The sequence below is a fragment of the Heptranchias perlo genome, chromosome 6 (genome assembly GCF_035084215.1).
Source record: "Heptranchias perlo isolate sHepPer1 chromosome 6, sHepPer1.hap1, whole genome shotgun sequence".
Lineage (NCBI taxonomy): Eukaryota > Metazoa > Chordata > Chondrichthyes > Hexanchiformes > Hexanchidae > Heptranchias > Heptranchias perlo.
In genome coordinates this window covers 39,993,637-40,018,880 of record NC_090330.1, presented here as the reverse complement: position 1 = coordinate 40,018,880, position 25,244 = coordinate 39,993,637, and the positions used below count along the sequence as shown (strand labels likewise).

At 39.7% G+C, this 25,244-nt stretch overlaps 1 protein-coding gene across 4 annotated transcripts in view; it reads left to right on the top strand.

The window, feature by feature from the left end:
• dync2h1 (dynein cytoplasmic 2 heavy chain 1) overlaps positions 1 to 25,244 on the top strand; it is a 656,363-nt gene that overhangs the window by 150,565 nt on the left and 480,554 nt on the right. For all 4 annotated transcript variants that reach the window (XM_067986146.1, XM_067986147.1, XM_067986148.1 and 1 more), the window contains exons 46-51: positions 1,331 to 1,475; positions 3,033 to 3,135; positions 9,295 to 9,462; positions 12,602 to 12,732; positions 15,693 to 15,941; positions 23,710 to 23,818. In XM_067986146.1, coding sequence (XP_067842247.1) covers positions 1,331 to 1,475; positions 3,033 to 3,135; positions 9,295 to 9,462; positions 12,602 to 12,732; positions 15,693 to 15,941; positions 23,710 to 23,818 — 905 coding nt within the window. The remainder of the gene's footprint in view (positions 1 to 1,330; positions 1,476 to 3,032; positions 3,136 to 9,294; positions 9,463 to 12,601; positions 12,733 to 15,692; positions 15,942 to 23,709; positions 23,819 to 25,244) is intronic.

Below are 25,244 nucleotides of genomic sequence, written 5' to 3'. Positions count from 1 at the left end.
TCCTATTGTGTGCTCTATATGGATTGTGTCTGTGCTGCTCAGGCATGGTGATGTTGTGCAGGTGGTGTCAGCCAGGTCTGCAGGGGATATCCCTTGTCCCCCAGCTGCCACCCTCTCACGCGACTCCCAGGGTCAAATAGTGGGAGAATGGTAGAGTGTCTGAGAATAAAAGTGCTGCGGCAGCTCCGTCGGTACCTTGCACAGTCCTACATGATGTTGCAGGCCTGCATGATGATTCTCCTGTGATTGGCTACGAGGTGTACATTGATGGAGTGGTACCCATTTCTGTTGACGAATGTTGTTGACGTGTTCTGAAGCCCTAATGGCTACGTGTGTATTGTCAATCACGCCCTGCACACGAGTGAAGCCAGCCACTGCTACAGAGCCACAAGCTCTGTGGTCAGTGGGGAAACTGATTGATTGCTCGGTCCTGGCAAATAGGGTTTTGATCAGCTGCTATCACCTGTAGCAGCCTGAAAAGTTCCAGTAAAAATTCAAAGCTGTGGTAATTTTGAGGGTCAATGACATGGCATATCCGCACCCCCACCCCCTGCCCTGGTCCATCAGCAGGTCCTGTTGCGGAAGTCTGTGACAGCCTGCCTAGAGAAGCGTAGCCTCCTCCTGCACTGCTCAGTTAGGTCTAGGAAGATGAGTCTTGGCCTGTAGGCCCTATGTGCTGGGTATGCCCTCCTATGCCCAGCCCTCCTCAGCTGATATATTCTGAGAGACCTAGGTGGTGGCTAGAAAAGTAGCTGCTGCTCCTCTTTTTCTTCCAAGTCTTGCTCCATCCAGAAGAAAGAAGCAAAAATTGGCTCCCATAAGAAGTAGAAAAACCTGACTAAGTGGCTGTGAGACTGCAAATGTCACGATTTGGAAGCTGGAAACACTACTCGCATTCCAGACAGCAAAATGTTAAAGTGATGCAGTGTGTTGCAGTTGAGAGCCCCCTTTTATACTGCCTCAGGAGCTCTGAGACAGCAATCCTGCTAGGTTTTACTGGCGGGTCTGAGGCTAATTCAAGTTAAAATGCAATGGAGGCGGGTATGACGTCATTGGAGCACGACTATGACCTTTTAATTCAGACTCAGTTTGCCTGGGACGGGTGCCTGACACGCAGCCACAAATGGGTAAGTTAAAATGATGTGGGGGCAGGAATGCTGCAGGGCCGCCACAGACACGACGGATTCCCTGCCCACACTGTTCTTGCCGGGTAGGAGGGGGTTAAGATCGACCCTAAAGCGTTATATAGAAAGTGAAACAAAATGGTGTAGCCCCCCATGTCTCTTGTAATTGAGTTCAGGAAATGTCAGTTATTTATTTGTGATTTTAGCTATCCTGATAGAGAGCAACTGCAGGCAATCTACAGTGCATATTTACAGCCTGTGCTGCATAGGAATCTAAAGAACCATCCTACATGGACATGTCTTCCACGAATACACCAGCTGGCTGGTTCCATGGTACAAGTTTATGAACAGGTATTTTCCATTTGAGTTGACCTTTCTGACACACTTAATACTAAACTTTATTTGGTTGTTTTCATAATATATGGAGGATTTTCCTTTTGAATTGCCCTGGTTTCCTGGTATAACGTTTGAGGGGGGAGGGTGGTGATGATGGTGGTGGTATTGGGTGGAAGGCTGGGCCCCCCTGGCTCCCAGGTGCAGGCAGAAACCTCATCAAGATCCTATGAATTAGGCCAATCCCAGGAAATTCTCTGGGGTTATCGACACAACTATTGGTGAGTGGAATTCCTGCCCCACTGCACTTCTGCTTAATTGCTAAGGAGGAAAATCTTGGCCAGTGTTTCATATTGCTTGCAAAAAACCCTGTAAACTGTGCTAGTTATAGGACGGCCAATCAAAATGCATCAGATTGGACTTTTCTTTCCATTTGTAACTTACTTAAAAAGAAAATAATTTTGATACAGAAACTTTAGCATAGTACTGAGTGCAATTCTTACACTGTGTGCAATAACTACTCAGTTAAACAACATACTTCTTTGTGCACTGTGAATATTCTAATCACAATTCTAAAGGAATGATGACATCTTAAGGGTGTTTTTGCACTACAGCTGTAATTTTTGTGTGAAGCAGTTTTGCTACAGTCATAGTTTAAATCTGGAGTCAAGTTGGGCCTTAATTCCAGATTTACACAACACCAATTTACTATTGGAGCAAAATGGAAACCACTTTGGACTAACACTAAAGTGTAATGTAAATGCACCCTAAAACTGCATTACACAATATTTGCTTCAGCCTTTTTTAATGTAATTTTTCTGTCATCTGTGTAAAGTTTACATAAATTTAGAAATTAGATTTTAATGTAGATGTAAAATTCTTGCTTATTTTACATCTACATTATAAGTGAATGGCTGTGTCGAAATGGGGGAAATAATGAATGCAGTATACTTAAGGTTCCTCCCTCCCCCTCACAGTAGACTTTGAAGCCACACAATTCCCTTCAGTCCTGCATTATATATAAGGCCACGTCCTGGATTTTAGCTGCAATTCATTTATTATTTGCCAGTTCTTCAAACTTCTACCATTTGCCTTTATTTTTCTTTGTGGAATTACTTCATAATTGGCTGAATAGTTGATTTAGACTTTCTAGTCCTTGTTGAAGTTTTGCACATAAATTTTCACTACTTTCCCACTGTATTTGAAAATAAATCTCCATTAGGAGGACATTTCTGCAGTTTAGTTGTGTTAATGTATGTCATGCTCTCTGACTGTTTCAGAGTTCTGATCACCTTATACAGCACTGGGTTTTAAGCTATGCACACTGTCATTATTCCTGATGTAAATGAGCTATAAGGAAATAATCTGGTAGTTTTGTAGTTGACCATCATCTTGGCTACTGCCAAATGGATGCACTTGTTCTGATAAAGACTGTTAGCTACTGTTAACACAGTCACTCTCCTCCTTTGGTTCCTCAGCATGATGGTAAAGACCTTTAAAAACTTGGGTTGTTACATTCCAATGGTTTTCTTACTTGTTCTATTTGGTTAATAAACAGATTCCTGTTCATTATAGGTTCGAACAAAGTTTACAGTGGATGACAATAGTCACTACCTCTTTACTCCTTGCATTCTTACTCAGTGGGTACTTGGATTGTTTCGATATGACCTTGAGGGAGGTAAGATTCTCATTAACTAAAATTCATGTCTTATTTTTTCCTTTCTCTCTTTCGCTGTCTGTACCTCAGGTGAGATTAGAATGTTTATATTTCTATCTATCAACAAAACACAGGCAACAATCAAGGATAACTGCAGACATTCTGTTTGCTTTTAAAGTTAAATGTATTTTTTAAAAGAACTCAAATTAGGATGAGGAAACACACTCAGTTCCTATATCTCTGTCTTTGTCTCTGTATGTCTCCCTTGCTATGTTTCTTTTTTGTTGCTGTGTTCCTCTCTCTCTGCATCATAGGCGTCAGTAATTAGAATACTCACATTTAATAACCATCAACAAAACCCATGATAATCAAGTGACTAGATAATTTTGAAAAAAAAAATTGTTAGGGAATTTTATAAGATATTAAGAGGAACCGATAGGGTGGATAGAGAGAAACTATTTCCGCTGGTTGGGGATTCTAGGAGTAGGGGGCACAGTCTAAAAATTAGAGCCAGACCATTCAGGAGCGAGATTAGAAAACATTTCTACACACAAAGGGTGATAGAAGTTTGGAACTCTCTTCTGCAAATGGCAATTGATACTAGCTCAATTGCTATATTTAAATCTGAGATAGATAGCTTTTTGGCAACCAAAGGTATTAAGGGATATGGGCCAAAGGCGAGTATATGGAGATCAGCCATGATCTTATCAAATGGCGGAGCAGGCACGAGGGGCTGAATGGCCTACTGTTCCTATGTTCCTATGACTGAAAGAAGCATTTTATCATTTAGCTAGCTTAAATGTTACTGATTCATCCTGGGAAATTGTACATGTTTAGACTCCACTTCACAGATTCACCACTCTGGGTGAAAATATCAGTTCCAAGTCCAGGCTTTTGGGAAAGGCTGAAGCCATCAAGTGCAAAGTTTAATGATGTTATTAAAAGACACAAAAATAATTTAATTATGTTATTGTGAAATATGTTTTTTTTTAAAAAATTGATTTTGTTTCAAATCTTATTTTGGACATTAGAAATTTCAGTTACTGAGGAAAATAATGACAGATGAAAATTGTTTGAAAAAGCATTTTGAGCGATTTGATTGGTTCATAACAAACTATGATGGTGTAAGTTGACGTAGCGAAATTGATTGATTGGGAAATGTTGACCTACAAATTTACAGTGGGAAAACATGATATAAAAATGTGGCCAAAAGTCATGACAACAGTAAGATTTGTGGAGAGAACGTGTGTGCCCTGTGTTAGGATAATTCCTTCCTTATCTTTTTTTAATACAAATTCCAAAAGCTAGAATTAGTAATATGTCCAACAATTAACTTAATTTATTATTGTTTCAAAACATTCATTTTAAGACTTCATACAGAGTAGTTTACGCAGCCCTGCGTCTAAAACTTACATATAAAGAATTTAGCGGGAATCGTGAACATTGCTTATTCGAGTCTGTTCACGCTACCACGCTGTGAAGGTAGTCAAAGTTCCGAAATGGCTTTGCTTCATATCTGTCTTATAGTTCTTGCTGGATTCAACTTTACTGGGTGTTTTATGACACTTAGAACATTGAACAGATTGGTGTTACATTGTACCTTTGCTTCCTATCTTTGCTCTTCCCGAATCATTGCCTTTGTTGTACAAGCCTTTGACGTCCTATCTTTTAAAATCTCTAAAGTAAAAGAACCTATTCCCTTATTTATGCTACAGTAAGTTCCCTTTACACTCGCCCTGCTGCGATAAAAAGCCTGTTTTTTAAAAGCCTATGTGTTTTAACCTAACATCCTTTTTAGCTCCATATTATATCATTAATGCCAACTAGCTTATTTATTTAATAATCTATAGGTGCCTATCCTTACAGAGTACAAAGTCTTCAGTGGCCCTGAAATTCATCTTCTCCAATGTTATCAGCGTCATTGTGTTCAAAAGATAGAATTTATGAGCACACAGTTTAAACCAATTCTGTCTACATTAGATGTTTTGTCTTTGTTTGTATTAGAACAATGTAAAAACATATCAATGTTCTTATACCCTGTGCAAGATATTTAATAAGGTATTAGTCAATCTCTTGTGGTATCGTATACGAGAAGAATATATTCAGGTGTAGGCCAAGCAGCGTTAGAGGACAGGGGGGATAAATGGACCATGGTGGGTGAGGAAATAGGCATATGTGGGGAGGAAAATTTGGCTGGGGTGGGGAGAGAAAGGAAGAGGAGGAATACAGGGAAGAAGACAGAGGAGAGGGATGGATAGAGTGGGTAGGAGTGCTGTAGGGGAGCCATGGTTCTCAAAGCTTCAATGTTTCTCATTATTTTATGGTAGATAGAAAGCGGGGATGTGGGGAGTAGCAAATCACAACAAGGAATACTGGGTTTATTTCAGTTTGAAATCTGAACCTGACTATGGGACATGAATCATTTGATGTAGATTTCTCGCCTGGAGGTAGAGAACAGGAGGCTAGTAAGTGGTCTCAGCGGGGTTGGGGCAGGTAATTGAAATCAACTGGGGACTGAGGGTTGCAGAGCTGCATGTTGCTATTGGAAGGGGTTGGTGGGCGGGAGGGGAGGCGCATGCCCAGTGCAGAATTTATGAGCCCTAAAGAGCAACAAGTGGGGAAACGGCCATGTTATGAAATCTTGAGTCCTAAACAATAACAAATAGGGACATGACTAGTGAGCAGTGGTCCTGATTGCTTTAGTGTGGAGACTTTGGCTTAAACTGCAATGGTAAGGGGCTTGGAGGAAACTCGAAATAGAGGGCCAGTATGGGAGTCTGAGGAAGAGTATATAGCCAGGAAATGGTATCACTGCTCACTGGCAGAATCAGTGATGTTTCGAGAGGCCGCATTGAGAGAAAGGTGGCTATACAAATCATGCTGCAAAGAGGAAAGGAGTTTTAATAAAAACTTTGAAATTTCAGTTGCATTACTGTAAACTAGTGTTACAATTCAGTTAACAAAATTAATTGGCACATGGAAAAGTATGGGCTAATAAATGAAAGTCGGCACAGATTTGTTAAAGGAAAATCGTGTTTGACTAATTTGATTGAGTTCTTTGATGAAGTAACAGAGAGGGTTGATGAGGGTAGTACGGTTGATATTGTGTATATGGACTTTTAAAAGGCATTTGATAAATTACCACATAATAGACTTGTTAGCAAAATTAAAGCCCATGGGATTAAAGGGAAAGTGGCAGTGTGGATACAAAATTGGCTAAGGGACAGAAAGCAGAGAGTAGTGGTGAATGGTTGTTTTTCAGACTGGAGGGAAGTATACAGTGGTGTTCCCCAGGGGTCAGTATTAGGACCACAGCTCTTTTTGATATATATTAATGAGCTGGGTATAGAGGGTATAATTTCAAAGTTTGCAAATGACATGAAACTCGGAAATGGAGTAAACAATATGGAAGATAGTAACAGACTTCAGGAGGACATAGACAGGCTGATGAAATGGGCAGACACATGGCAGATGAAATTTAATGCAGAGAAGTGTGAAGTGATGTATTTTAGTAGGAAGAATAAGGAGAGGCAATATAAACTAAATGGTACAATTTTAAAGGGGGTGCAGGAACAGAGAGACCTGGGGGTCCACATAGTCAAATATTTGAAGGTGGCAGGACAAGTTGAGAAGTTTTTAAAAAAACATATAGGATTCTGGGCTTTATTAATAGTGGCATAGAGTACAAAAACAAGGACGTTATGCAAAACCTTTATAAAACACTGGTTATTGTGTTCAATTCTGGGCACCACATTTCAGAAAGGATGTCATGGCCTTAGAGAGGGTGCAGAAGAGATTTACTAGAATGGTACCAGGGATGAGAGACTTCAGTTATGTGGAGAAGCTGGGTTTTTCTCCTTAGAACAGAGAAGGTTAGGGGGAGATTTGATAGAGGTGTTCAAAATCGGTCTCAAGCTGAACGGTTTTGATAGTGTAAATAAGGAGAAACTGTTTCCAGTAGCAGAAGGGTCGGTAACCAGAAGACACAGGTTTAAGGTGATCGGTAAAGGAGCCAGAGGCGACATGAGGAAAAATTATTTTACGCAGCGAGTTGTTATGATCTGGAATGTACTGCCTGAAAGCAGATTCAGTAGTAACTTTCAAAATGGAATTAGATAAATACTTGAAGGGAAAACATTTACAGGGCTATGGGGTAAGAGCAGGGGAATGGGACTAATTGGATAGCTCTTTCAAAGAGCCGGCACAGGCACGATGGGCCGAATGTGGCCTCCTCCTGTGCTGTACCTACTATGATACTATGAACATTTATTTACCTTTCGTCCTTGCGTTGAGACTGCACTAAGGGTAAGCATGTTCCTGCACTGCCACCTAGTGGCTTTGTAATGCAACTACATGCTTATGCACATGCTGACTGGACAAAAATAGTAGCAGTGCTGAGTTTGGAGGTAATATTACCATGACAGGTCTTTTAACACTTAAATACCAATCACAGTACCACCTACAGGCATAATACTGCAGATAAATGTTGACACTTTCAAAATGGATTTTGGTATAGAGTTTTCATTGCATTTTGAAATGGAATGTTATGACCTATTCATTGATTTTAATAACTAATATATACTATATGTCTACATCTGTATCTAAATCTTTGTATCTTCCATCTCGCATATTTTTGTTGTACATACAAAGTGTTCATCACAAAAAAATGTTGAACTTTCCAGGAACCAATATTAAAAGTATGTGCTTCACTGTCTCTTGAGCACCTTGCTCACAAACTTTTTCCCAACTGCTTTCAGTAGCTATTGCACCACTCCCTCATAGTATAACCTCTCACTCGCTGTGAGCAATGCCATAAGAAATCTGCAGAAGTATTGCTAAATGTCTTTTGGAATTTTGTAGCCTACCCTCATTTTGAATTTATTAAGTGTATTGCTATTTTTGAGATTTGGTAAAATATGAAAGTTCTGTAGAAAGGAAATCTTTCCCAGATCTATACTTGATGCTGAAATTGCATCAGTTGTGGAGCTTTTTATAGATTAGGGAGCATTACAAAATAATAGTAGGGAAAAAATGAAATACCCATTTTGTTCCACTGATAACTTTGTCCTTTCTTATTAGGTCTTTATCTCTAATGATTTTTATATTTTTGTCACTTATTATGGTGTATGTTTATGGCACTGGATCAGAGTTCAAATCTCACCATGGGAAATTGTGAAATATATTTCAGTGGATCTGTAGCTAGTACCAGAAAAAATGACCATGAAAGCTGCTGGATTCTTTCAAAAACCCAACTGGTTCACAAACATCCTTTTAGGGAAGGGAATCTGTCACCTATCTGGCCTGGCCTACATGTGACACTAGTTCACACAATGTGGGTGACCCTTAATGCCCTCTGAGGTGGTCTAGCAAGCCACACGGTTATACAAAACAGTTGTTACAAAGAAGGTCCACTGTTACCTTCTTAGGGCAACTAGAGATCGGCAATAAATCCTGAGATGATTAAAAAAAAAACTCACTGCAGCATTTCTTTCTTTTGATAAACTTCATTTGACGATGTTTGAATTTGCTAATCTATGGATTACGTGACCTGAGTAATTATTATATTCTCCCCGCCACCCCTCAGCCGTGGCTCAGTGGGACTCACTCTTGCCTCTGAGTCAGAAGGTCATGGGTTCGAGCCCCATTCCAGGGACTTAAGCACAAAAAAAAATTGGCTGATACTCCCAGTGCAGTACTGAAGAAGTCCCCATCCTACAGCAGAGCCTGGTCTCCAATCATCTCGGATTTCCCTGCCATTGGGCCAAGACCTCGCTCCGCTGGGACCGTGTGGTGGTTGGTGTGCAACGACCACTCCACTTTAAAAGAATCCACACACAGGCATCTTCCTCTACCGGAATGGAAGCAAGTCATCCTCAACCTTGAGGGACTGCCACAGACCAGACCAGAATTATTATATTTGTATAGATTAATTGACTCATTACATTTAATTCTCTGATTTATTGTTTATTGCTTTTGCTTTTGTTAGTTGTCCGTAATTTTGTTTATTTAATATATTTCCCTGACATAGACCTGTAAGTGTCTACTTTTTTCCATTCCGATATTATGACTATGGTATGCATCTTGTTATATTTCTGTTAGTAATTACCATAGAGTGTAAATATTTTACAAATGTGTTTCATTAACACTTCAAACTTAAAATTGTTTAATAAATGTTTATAGGTGAATCACAACAATCAGTGGACCATGTTCTCGAAGTTGTTGCTTATGAGGCACATCGATTATTCCGTGACCGCATAGTGGGATCCAAAAACCTAACTGCATTTGACAACATTTTAATATCAGTCATCCGAGGAGATTGGGGATCAGATTTACTGGACAATATGATAGGTAATTACATTTTGCAATTTCTCTGAATTTTCAACTAAATTATAGATGATAAAATAGTGAAGAAGAATTTCAAGCAAATGCATTGTTTATCTGCTACTACCCAACAGTGTAATTTTAGGGCCAAGGACTTTGCATAAGAGCTTTCGAATAATTACAAGTCTACTGAACTTTGTTTACACTTTATATTATATTGTATTCTTAAGGCTGCATTTGCAATATTCATCCTTCAAAATAAACTGAATAAATGAGGGTTATCATTGGATATTGCTTTTCTTCTTTCTTTCTTATTTTCTCTCACGATATCTTTGTGAGGCAGATGTCTTCTCCAATTCTGCATTTCCCCTTTGGTTCTTGTACTCTCTTCATCAACAGTGGTAGTATCAACTTGGCTCAGTAGCAATCTTGCCTCTGGGTCAGAATGTTGGGTTCGAACAGTGCACAAGGACCTGAGCAATTAATCTAGGCTAACACTTTATTGTAGTATTGAGGACGCACTCTATTGTCAGAGGTGGTATTCTTCTGATAAGATGTCAAACCATGGCTCAGTTTTCCTGTTCAGGTGGATATTAAGGATCCCATGGCACTAGTCGAAGAAGGGGAGGGAGCTCCTTTGGTGTCCTGGCCAAAATTCCTTCTTTCACGAACTCCCAAAAACAGATTAGCTGGTCATTTATCTCATGGTTGATTGTGTGCTAACATATCAATAGTCTGCATTTTTAAGTAATTCATTGTGAGTGAAGTGCTTTGAGTCATTTGGGAAATGTGGTGAGGTGACATATTAAAAAGTCTTTCTTTCATTTTTCCTTAACTTTCTGACAAAGAAGCGAGAGTGCTACCAACTGAACCAAGATGACAATAATATTGATGGAGTAAAAGCACTGATTTATTCCCTTCAAATAAAGTCCTTATTATCTTAATTTTATTGCCCACTTTGCAGTAAATGGAAGGATCACTTCAATTAGTAAAACTCTTAATATTTAAATAACTTGGTGCAAAAGGATATTATAATGTCCACTTGAAACATTGGAGGCAGATACCACTCAGTTTAACATTATATCCAAAGTATAGAACCTCCAATAATGCAGCACTCCTTTGGGACTGTGCTGGAGTTTCAATCTAGATTAACTGGTCAAATCCTTACGTGGGGCTTTAAATGATAACCTGACTAAAAGTGAGCGTGCAGCAAATTGACATTCCATGCATAAATACATCAAATGCATAAAAAGCTTCTAAAGTCACTGGTTAATTTTTCAAACAGCCCAACTTAAAAAAAATTGTTGTGAACAGAAATAATGCATGCCAAGAACTCCATATCTTTTTATGAATGCTATGTGGCTCCTATATTGGAAGATGAAGTTTTTACTGACCAGAGTAAGGTAGGAATATAATAACATGCTTTTAAAATATTTATGTATAATAACAACTACCAGATGTTTGATTATAAAATAGTAACCTCACATTGGAATTTGGAGGACATTATAAACTGGGAACAAATATCGAGCAGTTTTTTGCTGTCAAGTTAACCCCATGATCATTTCTGCCTTGAACAGGACAGGAACACATATGTCATATATTGGAAGATAATGGGCCGGATTTTGCTGGAAAAAATAACAGCGTGTTAACGCCCCTGCCTCAGCTCATCTGCTGATGAAACCCACATCAAGGCCTTTGTTACCTCTAGACTTGACTATTCCAATGCTTTCCTGGCTGGCCTCCCATCTTCCACCCTTCATAAACTTGAGCTCATCCAAAACGCTGCTGCCTGTATCCTAACACGTACCAAGCCCCATTCACCCATCTTCCCTGTGCTCACTGACCTATATTGGCTCCCGGTCCGGCAATGCCGTTGTTTTAAAAATTCTTATCCTTGTTTTCAATCCCTCCATGGCCTCGTCCCTCCTTATCTCTGTGACTTCTTCCAGTCCTTCAACCCTTCAATCTCTGCGCTCCTCCAATTCTGGCCTCTTGTGCATCCCCGATTTTAATCGCTCCACCATTGGCGGCTGTGTCTCCAGCTGCCTTAACCCTAAACTCTGGATTTCCCGCTCTAAACCTCTCTGCCTCGCTACCTCTCTTTCCCCTTTAAGACGCTCCTTAAAACCTACCTCTTTGACCAAGCTTTTGGTCACCTGACCTAATACCTCCTTATGCGACTGGGTTTCAGATTTTGTTTGATAACGCTCCTGTGAAGCATCTTGGATGTTTTACTACGTCAAAGGCACTATATAAATGCAAGTTGTTGTTGTAATGTGCAAATTGGCCAGCAAGTTCAGGAGAATAAGAGATACGCTGTGAGTTGTGAATCTTCAGAAATTGCTAGTTGATTTATGCCGCTCCACTGCCTGCTTTGCGTAAATGGCAGCTCGCCCTTAGCCTCACCTTTATTTTTAAGAACTTGCTGGATTTGCACATTAATTGGCCATTAAATTCGCCGCAGAAAGTTAGGGCTGGAACTTAACAGTGTACGTACCTTTTTAACAACATGATAATTGTTAATGCAGTGCCAATCAACCTCTCTGGCCCAGAAAGGGAATAATTAAAACTGTTCAATCTCATTCCTGCATGTAGTCAATTGTTGTTAGAGATTTTAAAAAATGTCATATTTTAAATTTAAAAATTTTTTTTCTTACTTTTCCTTCCTGTCTCTTTTTTTCTCTCTCTTAATCCAATCTTTCTTTGCCTCTCTTTATTTCTCTTTCTGTACCTGATTTGCCTCTAATTCACCCTTCTTCCCTGTCATTCCTCTGTTTCTTTCTTAATCCTTAAATCTCATTGGTTAAGGAGATAGATTGATGATCCCTCCGTTTACTAAGGTCCCAGATGCTCCTTTGCCCTCGCCATGCCGTTATCAGCTCGCACTTCCAGCAAGTTCGAACTGAAGGGTGCAGAAAAATGTTGAACTAGCACTGCGAGATGCCTCGCCCCAGCAAGATCCGGCCCAACATTTTATAGATATGTGTCACAGTGGAAAGGCTTTATTTAAACCTGTGGACCTCTGTATGTTTGTTTTTATAACAGGCTAGTAAAAAACAGGAATTTTAAAATTCATGTGCTTAGTGTCTGATCTGTAACAAAATATTTTTGTCAATTTTTTCAAAAGCTTGTTTCAGCTAAAAATCTTTTCTATTTCTTCTTGAAGGTTCGTTTTATGTAACTTGGGGAGCTTGGCATGAAGCTGGCTCTGTGACAGCTCCAGACCAGCCTTTACCTCCATATGGGAAGATGCTGGGAAAGTTAAGTTCTTCTGATTTGAAGGATGTTATCCAAAAGGTACTTTCTAAATACTTTTCTCTAAATACTTGCATCACAAATAACACTGCAAGTTTTATTATCGAATAGTTCCATCGTGCATTTTATTTCAGAGTTAATTTTGTGATTGTTGCCATGCTGAAACTATATTAGCACTTTACCTCTGCAGTTGTAGACATCACCTTATGACCCCATAGTCGGTGTAATGTAAATGTGGCACGAGAGGCCATCTTTGATCCTGTGCGGATTGTAAGAAGCTAAGAGAATTATATTACACTTAGTACATTTTTAATAAATAAAGTTTTATTTACTTTATAATGAATGACAAACTACAAGAAGAAATATTTAACAATAGAACTGTAAGCTAACATCCAGTTCAACATGTAAAACATCAACGTCATAAAACTTGGTGCAGATATTCCAATGAATTCTTCTTGTAGCCCTGCAAATCCCTTTCTAATTAACTTGCCAAACAGAAACATAACAGCAAATAAGAAAAGGCAGGTGTTTTTCTCTATCCCAGCAGAGGCCCACAATCTGCCGTCATAGCTCGCTCCTGCTCCCTGACTGCAGGTGAAAAATAAGATTTGGACAGCTATACATAAAGAATTCTTCCCATTTACACCACAACAACTCCATCTCTTAACCATCTACTTTAAAGAACCTTCTCATCCCTTCCCAAATCTGGTGGTGCACTTCTGTCTTCCCTGCATTATAAAATACCAGTCTTGCCAGATCCACATTCTCAAGGACCACATGCACCCAGGTGACTTCTTTGCGGGCCATGCCAAGATAATGAGCCTTATCACCACCAATAATGCTGGTAGAATCATTCTGCGCAAACACTGTGAAACTTTTACTTCCAGTATTAATTCCAGATAATATATTTTAAGTTTATTATCAAAGGCACGCCCTTGCCCTGGCTATTGTATCTTTCAGAGAATACTGAGCAATGCCACAATATATGAAGAAAGGTGCATGCTAAGTCACTTACTCTTTGAAGAATAGCCCAATTTAGCTTTTCTGTGTGAGGTGCAGCAGAATCTGTGGTGACTGAATCAACCTCGTCTTTATAATGCTAGCTGCTAAACATGCCTCACAGCAAATTGTTGAACAATTGAAGTGTGTGAATTCGAGTCCTTGATCCTTCTGCTGAAATTTTAAAATGCTGCAAATTTCACTGCCTCCTACCTTAATGAATACCATGTAGGTTTTTACCATAAAGTGTAATTTGTTAGTTTGTTGCTGAATAAAATTTTCAAGCTCAGACTGATCTGAAGATTGCCTACCATCCTCGGAAGTAATCCTTTAATATCCTTCTAAGCTACAATAACTTATAAAATAGCTTATGCAGCTATATGAATTGGAACAATTTATGAAAGCCTCCTCCATATACTTTCTTAATACAGCCGATTCCTGCTTTTGCTCAGTCATGAAACATTATTCGCCTACCATTCAACCCATCGTATAGTGGTGATTTCAGACTTGCCAACAGCCTAATTTTTCCAATCTGCATTTTGCTACATTGAAAAGCATCTGTAACTTATCTGCCGATCCTGCTGACCTCTCTTGTCCTTGTGCAGTTTTTCAGTCTTTGTCACAATTGGCCTTATCCCCCAATTTGGTGTCATCATTGTTTCTTGAATTTATAAGCTCCAGATCATTTATGTGTATAGTAAATAACAGCAGCTCCAACATAGACCTCTGTGGAACACCACCGAACATATCTTTCCATTCCTGGAAACTTCATTTTATGCTAACTCTTTGCTTTTGGCCCTCCAACCATCTATCTTACCCATGTGACCCTATTTTTCTTAATTATATGTGCCATTATCTTTGCTATCTTGTACGTGGCATAGCATCAAAGAAAAATCGATACAAACCACATCTACCCCTTTATCCTCTCTGTTATTTTCTCAAAGAAATTTGTGCTAACTGGCACTTGTTTCGACAACTGCTTAGTAATTTCATTTCATATTACAAACTATAGCAGTTTACTAACAACTGAAGTAAAGCTAACTTGCTTATAATTTCCTGGCTTATCGCTGTCTCCTTTTTAGAAGATGGTGATCACACTTGCAACTCTGCAGTTCTTTGGCACAATTTTCTTTTCCACAGAATTTCAGAAAATTCTAATCAGAACCTCCACAAATTCTTCCCTAACTTCCCTTGGGATCCTAGAATGTAAGCCATCAGGTGCCGGTGATTTGACTGTTGATATTGTGGTGGATCCCATCTCCGCAGCAGAGAAATATCCACAAGTTTATTTTCTGCTTGTTGTACCTTCTGTTTTTGGTGGAAAAGATCTGTATAGCCCAGTGACTGGAAAATGCATTGCTGACCTACACAAAGAAACAGAACACTAACCCTGCCAACGGCCAGAAAAAATGGTGATTGCTGCTGTCGGAGGCAGTATTTACATTATTCCACCTCAGCTACTGTCTTGAGGCAGCTGAAATTCAAGTGAATCTTAATGCTTCAGGAGGCAGTAGAGGCACCTTGCAGCCCTGCTGCTAAAGTTGGGGTTGTTGCCAGCATTTGTACAGTATGGTAAACAAGATACTAGGAGTTAAAGTGAAGTCTGGGTGAGACGCTCAACCTTATGTAGATGACGTATTAGGTAACAAACAGAAATGTGTAGTTAGACATTAAATGGTTTTCTTCCTGATGTTGTCTGGTCTTACTTTCATCCCCTTATCTTTCCTATGCTGCATAATCAATAAACAATTAAGACTAACATATATTCACGAATCATACTAATAGGATATAAATTGTATATTCAATATTTGTGTGTCGGTGATGAGCCTGAAATAAACTGTAAGTCATCAGTACAGACTTGTTACTGTGTTTTATCTAATAGCAGTCCTTATAATTTTTATTCAAGTATTGTCTCATCCAGCTACTTTATGTTGTCCAATACACGGATTTCCATAGAACCCAATGTTACTTTACAGTTTCACCTTTCTAATCTTTTCTAATAGGGTATTGTTCAGTATGGGAGAGACAATAGGGAGCTGGATATTTTGCTATTCCATGAGGTTTTGGATTACATGGCAAGAATAGATCGAGTGCTGAGCTGTCCTGGAGGTTCGTTGCTACTAGCAGGACAAAGTGGTGTAGGTCGTAGGACGGCCACCTGTGTAGTCAGTCACATGCATGGAGCAACAGTGTTTACGCCAAAAATTTCCAGAGGCTATGAGATCAAACAGTTCAAAAATGATTTAAAAAATGTAAGTAAAAACATGCTATTTATTCATAACTTGTTTAACTATAGGGCATTATATCACATGTTTCAGGACTGCTGTAGCGACTACAAAATACACAAATAATTTTGTACGCTTGTGCAGTGATGACCGATAGATACAGCTGCATGACAGCAGTGATGCTTATTTGTTTTGAAATGTTTTTAAGTGATTATAGAAAATTTAAATCTGACATTTAAGTATATTAAATCGATGTCACCGTGCACTGAGGAACGTTATTGCGCACTCAATACTACTACTATAGCGCTATTGTTTATTGTATAAAAACAAAGGTTAAACTTTTAACAATGGATTTTGGATTTACTTTCAATCCAGTCTCCCTTTGGATAGCCCAAAAATCAATCCAGTGTTACCTTCTAATTATGCCTGATATTGATTATCAAGTGACTGTAACATTAATGTTCTGGAATTTCATCCCTGTTCTTTTTCTCCTGCTGCTTGCAGCAGTTCTAATGTTGTTTCACATGAGGAAAAACTCCTTCAGTTTGTTGATCATTTAATTGCTTTACATTTCATTGTGTTTTTGTTAATTAATCTTTTCCCAGTTCCTTAAGTGAAATTATGGCAAACATTTTGTACTTTTCTTCAGTCTTTTTGCATTGGTGTCAGTATTTGGTTTATGACCCACAGTTTGTACTTTCCTAGTTAAATTTCTTGGTTAAGAAAAAATTAAACTAATTTGCTTCTTTATTTCTTTACTAAATATCTCTGCAACACCACTTAATAAAAGGTTCTGCTTAAAAAAAAATTGTGGGCTTCTATTAAGAGCCTGCCTTCAATCATGAATAATGGTACAGTGCTTTCAGAATTTTTGCTAGTTATATTAATTTTTTTGTGGATTGTCTTTTGGATTTGGGAACATAAAAAATGCAAATGGCATGACCATTTAGAACACATTACAAATTGTAAATATTAAACAGTGTCAAATTTCAAGGTGCAAAGTTTCATTTGTCACACATGTGACATACCGTTTTTGCTAAATAAATAACTCCTTGAATACAATTTTACAACACCAAGTTATAGTCCAGCAATTTTATTTTAAATTCACAAGCTTTCGGAGGCTTCCTCCTTCGTCAGGATCTTATATGTCACATCGTTCACCTGACGAAGGAGGAAGCCTCCGAAAGCTTGTGAATTTAAAATAAAATTGCTGGACTATAACTTGGTGTTGTAAAATTGTTTACAATTGTCAACCCCAGTCCATCACCGGCATCTCCACATCCTTGAATACAGTATAAATACGTTTTTGTTTTTAAGCAAAGATGTCTAAGGAAAAAGTTGAAGAGGTCGTGCTTTACCTTGTTTATAGTTATTTTCTGTGCACCTGAAATGGCTTTCTGGAGGTTTGTGGCCTCAGTAGTCCTTGATACATAGGAGTAGACAATGGGGTAGTGTTTACAGACAAGTCCTGGCATGCCTTATATAGGGGTCAGTCTTTTAGTTAATGTAATAAATTTCTAGGAGGCATTGGTGTCAGATGAAGAGACTAACCAGCAGCCTGCAGCTCTCAGCATGCACGCGTGTCTACAATTTCCGAAATCTTTTATGATTGACAAGACTGGCCAATCATAGAGTGTGCCCATACATATGAACATATGAATTAAGAGCAGCTGTAGGCCATTTGAGCCTGCTCTGCCATTTGATAAGATCATGGCTGATCTGACCTCAACCCTACTTTTCTGTCTACCTATTATAACCTTTGACTCCCTTGTTAATCAGGAATCTATCTAACTCAGCCTTAAAAATATTCAATGACCCTGCCTCCACCGCTCTCTGGGGAAGAGAGTTCCACAGACTCACAACCCTCTCAGAGAAAAAAATTCTCCTCATCTCCGTCTTAAATGGGAGACTCCTTATTTTTAAACTGTGTCCCCTAGTTCTAGTCTCTCCCACAAGGGGAAACATCCTCTCAGCATCTACCCCTTCAAGCCTCCTCAGGATCTTATATGTTTAAATAAGATCACCTCTCATTCTTCTAAACTCCAATGTATACAGGCCCAACTTGTCCAACCTTTCCTCATAAGATAACCCCCTCATCCCAGGAATCAGTTGAGTGAACCTTCTCTGAACCGCCTCCAAAGCAATTATGTCCTTTCTTAAATGAGACCAAAACTGCACACAGTATTCTAGATGTGGTCTCACCAATGCCCTAGCAAAACATCTCTACTTTTATATTCCATTCCCCTTGCAATAAATGACAACATTCCATTTGCCTTCCTAATCACTTGCTGTCCCTGCATACTAACTTTTTGTGATTCATGTACTAGGACACCCAGGTCCCTCTGTACCTCAGAGTTCTGCAATCTCTCTCCATTTAAATAGTATACTGCTTTTCTATTCCTCCTGCCAAAGTGGACAATTTCACATTTTCCCACATTATACTCCATCTGCCAAATTTTTGCCCACTCACTTAACCTATCTATATCCTTTTGCAGACTCCTTCTGTCCTCTTCACAACTTACTTTCCTACCTATCTTTGTGTTATCAGCAAATTTAGCAACCATACATTCGGTCCCTTCATCCAAGTCATTGATATAGAATGTAAATAGTTGAGGCCCAAACACTGATCCCTGTGGTACTCCACTCGTTACATCTTGCCAACCTGAAAAAGACCCATTTATGCTTACTCTCTGTTTCCTGTTAGCTAACCAATCCTTTATCCATGCTAATATGTTACCCCCTACACCATGAGCTCTTATTTTGTGTAGTAGCCTTTGATGTGGCACCTTGTCAAATGCCTTCTGGAAATCCAAGTACACCATATCCACAGGATCCCCTTTATCCACGTTGCTTGTTACTTCCTCAAAGAATTAGTCAAACACGATTTCCCTTTCACAAAGCCGTGTTGACCCTGCCTGATTGCATTGAGATTTTCTAAGTGCCCTGCTATAACCTCCTTAATAATAGATTCTAGCATTTTCCCTATGATAGATGTCAAGCTAACTGACCTATAGTTTCCTGCTTTGTGTGTCCCTCCTGTCTTGAATAAAAGAGTTACATTCGCTGTTTTCCAATCTGATGGGACCCTTCCAGAATCTAGGGAGTTTTGGAAAATTAATACCAATGCATCTACTATCTCTGCTTCTTTTAGGACGTAAGCCCCAGTCCATCAAATTCAGGTAATTTTCCTGAAAAAAACAGTTTAAGTTACTATAAAGAAGGGGTTATTTGCAGCATGTGTGAAAAATTAAACTTTGACTATGAATACAACAACTTGCATTTATATAGCACCTTTAATGTAAAGAATGTCTGCTTCACAGATAGCCTTATGGAAAATGAGCACTGAGCAAGCACAGGAGAGGTTGAGATGCATGACCAAAGTTTGGATGAAATGATGGGTTTTGAGGAGGTATTTGAAGGAGTAAAGCAAGGTTGGGAAGTAGAACAATTAGGGAGGGCATTCCAGAGAATGCGACATAGGCATCTGAAGGCTGGGCGATGGATGGGGATTTACAAAGGGGCCGGAGTCAGAGGAACAGTGTGTTCATGGGTGGGGGAGGTTGCCATAGAGGTATTTAAAGATGAGGATTTTAAATTTCAGCCATTGGGCGAATGGGAGGCGATGCATGACAGCGAGGACAGAGGTGATGGACAAGCAGGACAGGATACGTAGCAGAGTATTAAACAAGCTGGATTTTGTGGAGTGGAGGAGGGGAAACCAGCAAAGGGAGTAGTTGAGTCTGGAAGTGATGAAGGCATGTATAAGTGCTTCAGCAGCAGAGGGCTGAGGACACTAAGGAGATGGAAATAATGCGGTCTTAATGATGGAGAGGTTATGGGGTCTGGAGCTCAGCTCAGGACTCCAAGGTTGCGAAGAGTCTGATTCAGCCTGCAATAGTGACCAAGGAGAGGGATGGAATCGATTGAAGCTCTCTGCGCCTCTCTTCCTCTCCCTCCTCCTTTAAAACGCTCCTTAAAACCTACCTCTTTGACCAAGCTTTTGGTCACCTGCCCTAATACCTCCTTATGTGGCTCGGTGTCAAATTTTGTTTGATAACACTCCTGTGAAGTACCTTGGAATGTTTTACTATATTAAAGGCGCTATATAAATGCAAGTTGTTGTTGCAGGGGAGCGCAGCTTGTGGCCGGGACTGAGGACGGCCAATGAGCAGAAAGAATGCAGATACAGTTTAACTTGCATTGGACGCTTCGGTGGCACACTTTTGATGTGAGAATAGTAGATGGGAATATAATCTACATGGGATGCAATAAAAGGGGGAGTGGATAAACAAGTCCAGTGAAGCAGCCAGAAAGTTTAGCAAAGAGCCCTTTCCGGAGGAGGTGGCAGGTTTCCCTGGTCCCAAAAGAAAAAATTGGGTGTCCCCAAGGCCCCATACAATGGGGGCCACCTTGACAGCCTAAAATCAAATTTTTACTTTTTATTATCTTAAGGGATTCAGGCCATGATCCTGGTCTGGATGGACTTCCACGCAGAGCTCACTACCGCCACTTATTTCACCCTGGTGTGCCATACTTTGGGTCCCTGAGTAAATCCGGGGACTTCCTTTCACAGTTTCCATACCCAACTCTGCTCCCTCTCGGGTTGATGACTTTGTAAGGGCTGGCAGAGGTTCTGCCTCCACAAGGCTATCGAGGAAGCTTGAGCACAAGGGTGCAATAACTGAATCCTGGCCTAGTTTCTGGCCGTTCCACTGGAATCCTGGGGAAGTTATGGTGGGAGTCCGCCAGAATGGCTGCAGATGTTCGGCCCAATGGCATTTCAGTTATACAGAGTGCTGGTCAGACAACATTTGAACTATCGTGTTTAGTTTTGGGTGATTTTAGAGAAAGTCCAGAGATGTTTCACCAGGACAGGATGTGGATGAAGGGACTGAGCTGTGATAAGACACTGGGTAAATTTGGGTCATATTCCCTGGAGAAGAGGAGGTTAATGAGTGATCAGATTGAGGTGTTTAAGATAATGAAGGGAGCTGACAGGGCCGATGGGGAATAACTTTTCCCTCTAGTAGGGAAATCCATAATAGGAAAGGTGATGTTTTTTTTTCATTCGTTCATGGGATGTGGGCGTCGCTGGAACGGCCAGCATTTATTGCCCATCCCTAATTGCCCTTGAGAAGGCGATGGTGAGCCGCCTTCTTGAACCGCTGCAGTCTGTGTGGTGAAGGTTCTCCCACAGTGCTGTTAGGTAGGGAGTTCCAGGATTTTGACCCAGCGACGATGAAGGAACGACGATATATTTCCAAGTCGGGATAGTGTGTGATTTGGAGGGGAACGTGCAGGTGGTGTTGTTCCCATGTACCTGCTGCTCTTGTCCTTCTAGGTGGTAGAGGTCGTGGGTTTGGGAGGTGCTATCGAAGAAGCCTTGGCGAGTTGCTGTCGTGCATCCTGTGGATGGCACACACTGCAGTCAAAGTGCGCTGGTGGTGAAGGGAGTGAATGTTTAGGGTGGTGGATGGGGTGCCAATCAAGCGGGCTGCTTTGTCCTGGATAGTGTTGATCTTCTTGAGTGTCGTTGGAGCTGCACTCATCCAGGCAAGTGGAGAGTATTCCATCACACTCCTGACTTGTGCCTTGGACTCACTTTTAACCAGCTTAGTTTAAGTAAAACTTCTTCACATAAAGGGTAGTGAAAATATGGAACGCCATACTTCAGAAGACAATAGATGCAAAGTCAGTGGAGGTACTTGGGAAGTAAGCTTGTTAAGAGATCTGGAGAAAAAGCAGGGAATTGGGTTTTAATAGATAGAGCTGACAAAAATGGCGGAATAAGGTCAATGGTCTGGCTGACTTCTGTTCCTATGTTTCTGTAATAATACATTTGAATGTATAATATTTATATTTTCTCATCTATTCTAAATGGTTACAACAGCTACATTTATTTACATTTTATTTTGTTTATACTGAGAGCTTGAAACCAATAATTAATATAAACCGTTCAAAACTTTTGGAAGAGCTGTACAATTTTTCAAGTTTGGAGGGATTTTCTGAATAAAAGTTCTGAACTTCAAATGTTTGACCAAAAGGTTTTGCTTAAATACACTCAGCACAGTTACAATGAAGGAAAGAAAAGATTAACTGAAGTTTTGTATATTTCTTGGCCTTCACTATAAAAAGCCATATCCTGAACAGATGGACAATAAAGCTTTGCTCCCAACATTACTTATATTGCTGTGGTATTTGTCTACCTGTAGCGGGCAATGAAAAACAAATTTATTTATTTCCCAGGAATCAATTAAAAACCTCTCTGGTGATATTTCTTAAACCACCCTTTTAACAATCTCAATTTCTGCCTCACAGTGAGTAATTAGATAACTAGAACTGAAGGATGTTGGAGGTAGACGAACAGCTAAGACGTTTGCCCTATTAATAGTGGGAATTGCGTGGGATTTTAAGACGTGCATGTGCTTTTGCTATTGTGTGCTCGTGGGGAAACTGTTAGAGCTGAAAAAATAGACAAGTTTAAAGTCCAACTTTGAGATTAAACTGGTTCTTGTCTTGGGTCATCACTGGACAAACCATTAAACTGTATTGAAGCTGCCCTATGATGGAGGGAAAAAAAAATCAGGATCTGATGGTCACATCCTGCATCCTGTGGCGCTATGGTAAAGTTGTGAGAGTGGATTGCGCTTCCACTTTTGTTTTGCCTCCTGCTTTCCTGGAGCTAGTATAACACATGTATCAATGCTTCATGCCTATCAGTGTTACTTTGGGAATTCCAATATTTCAAAAATAATCCAGAGGAATAACAATTTTTAGTGGTTTATGGAAGCATTTTAATGGCTAGCACAAATTACTTGTTTGTTTATTTAAACATGTTGGAGCTGAAATTATCCTGTGGGATATTCGTGTATGCATGCTTAATACATTCTTCTGAAACACCCTTCTCTACTATTTTAGCAGAGGAATTAATCCATTTATTTTAAATGGATTTACGGCTCCGCAACAATAGTGAAGGAGCCCATAATTTCAGGGCTGTAGTTTTATTAAGAATGTTAGGAGATGTTTTTGGAGCTGTTGCAAAATGCTAAAGCACCAGTGTATTGTGTATTGGAATGGCAAGGGACTGAAACTGAAGGTGAGCACAGTGTGGTTAATATAATAAATGGTTACTTCCTCCAAGTATTCACGAGAGCAGGTGTAGCAATTTGTGGTCCCTAAATAGCGGTAACCCAAATAGAATTAATGATTTCTGTATAAATGAGATGGAAGTCCTGGACAGGCTGAAATGACTTGAAACAAATAAATCTTCAGGGACAGATGGTATTATGGTTGTAGTGCAACATTGACAGAAGCCTGAGTATAGTTGCCTACCTGTCTTGTTGGCCAAGGTGTAATGCAATCAGATGTAAAGGAGTGAAATGGTTAAAAAAGAAAATAGCTACCTGAAATGAAATTATCTCTTTGGTGACGATCTATTTTGGTTAGAAGAGATGATGAGGCACACCTCCATCCTTGTCACTGTAAAATGTTGGAAATTCTTCATACAAATAGAAAAAATTATGAACAATTCATTGTCAGATGGTTTGCAGGAATATGTAAGAAAGTGCTGTTTTTCTCCTCTTAATTATTTAATCATGCATTTTTCTCTATGGTGTGTATTATCTTCACTTGGCAGGGTCTAGCCATTTCTTTACAGCTTTAGCAACAGGGTGGCTGTTATTGTTCTCAGCAGCCTATTAATGGTTTTTGGAATTTGACCCATTGGAATTTGTACTGTGTGGTGCCCTGTAAACACTTCCCTGTTGCACTTTTCATCATTTAACTTTCCCTCTAGGTGATGCAGCTTGCAGGTCTTGATGGACATCAGGTTGTGTTGCTCCTGGAGGACTACCAGTTTGTGCATGCTCAGTTCCTTGAGATGGTGAACAGCCTCCTGTCTTCAGGTCTGTATCTAAGTTGTAATGATATGAAATAATAATTATAGGTCAGCAACCTTTGAGCTGTTATTGGCTGAAACGATGAAGGACCATTGACTTTATTTTGTAAATATATTTCAATGAACGAATTGTATCCCTTTCCTTTGGGATGATACTATGTGCTTGCATGCATCTATTTAGTAGGTTCTGAAGCAGACCTGTAACATATTTGGTCCGTCTTCCTGAAATCAGTGGAGTGATGGGTAGAATAGTGAGCCTTTCATTTCTATCACTGTGCTACATGCTACCTGGGATGTCATGCTCCAAGTCCTTAGAGGCAGAGACAGGAGAAATTACAATGGTGAATGAGGAAATGGCAGAGACGTTAAAACAAATATTTTGAATCTGTCTTCACAGTAGAAGACACAAAGACACAAAAAACATACTGGAAATAATGGGGAACCAAGGGTCTAATGAGAGTGGGGAACTTAAAGTGATTAATATTAGAAAAAAAAAGTACTGGAGAAATTAATGGGATTAAAAGTCGACAAATCCCTTGGAACTGATGGCATACAATCCTACAGTTTTAAAAGAAGTGGCTGCAGAGATAGTGGATGCATTGGTTTTGATCTTCCAGAATTCCCTTGATTCTAGAACGGTCCCCGTGGATTGGAAGGTAGCAAATGTAACCCCGCTATTCAAGAAAGGAGGGGAGAGAAAACAGGGAACTATATGCCAGTAAGCCTGACATCAGTAGTAGGGAAAATGCTAGAATCTATTATTAAGGATGTAGTAACACAGCACTTGGAAAATCATAACATGATTGGGCAGAGTCAACACGGTTTTATGAAAGGGAAATTGTGTCTGACAAATCTTTAGATTTTTTTGAGGGTGTAATTAGCAGGGTAGATATGGGGGAACCAGTGGATGTAGTATATTTGGATTTTCAAAAGGCATTTAATAAGGTGCCACACAAGAGGTTGTTGCACAAAATTAGGGCTCATGGGATTGGGGGTAATATATTAGCATGGATTGAGGATTGGTTAACGGACAGAAAAGAGAGAGTAGGATTAAACTGGTCATTTTCGGGTTGGCAGGTTGTAACTAGTGAGGTGCCGCAAGAATCAGTGCTTGGACCTCAGTTGTTTACAATATATATCAATGGCTTAGATGAGGAGACTGAGTATAATATATCCAAGTTTGCTGATGATAGAAAGCTAGGTGGGAAAGTAAGCTTTGAGGAGGGTGCAAAGGGATATAGATAGGTTAAGTGAGTGGGCGAGAAGGTGGCAGATGGAGTATAATGTGGGGAAATGTGAAATTATCCACTTTGGTAGGAAGAAGAGAGAAGCAGAATATTTTTTAAAAGGTGAGAGACTAAGAAATGTTGGTAGTCAGAGGGATTTGGGTATCCTTGTACATGAATCACAGAATGTTAATATGCAGATACAGC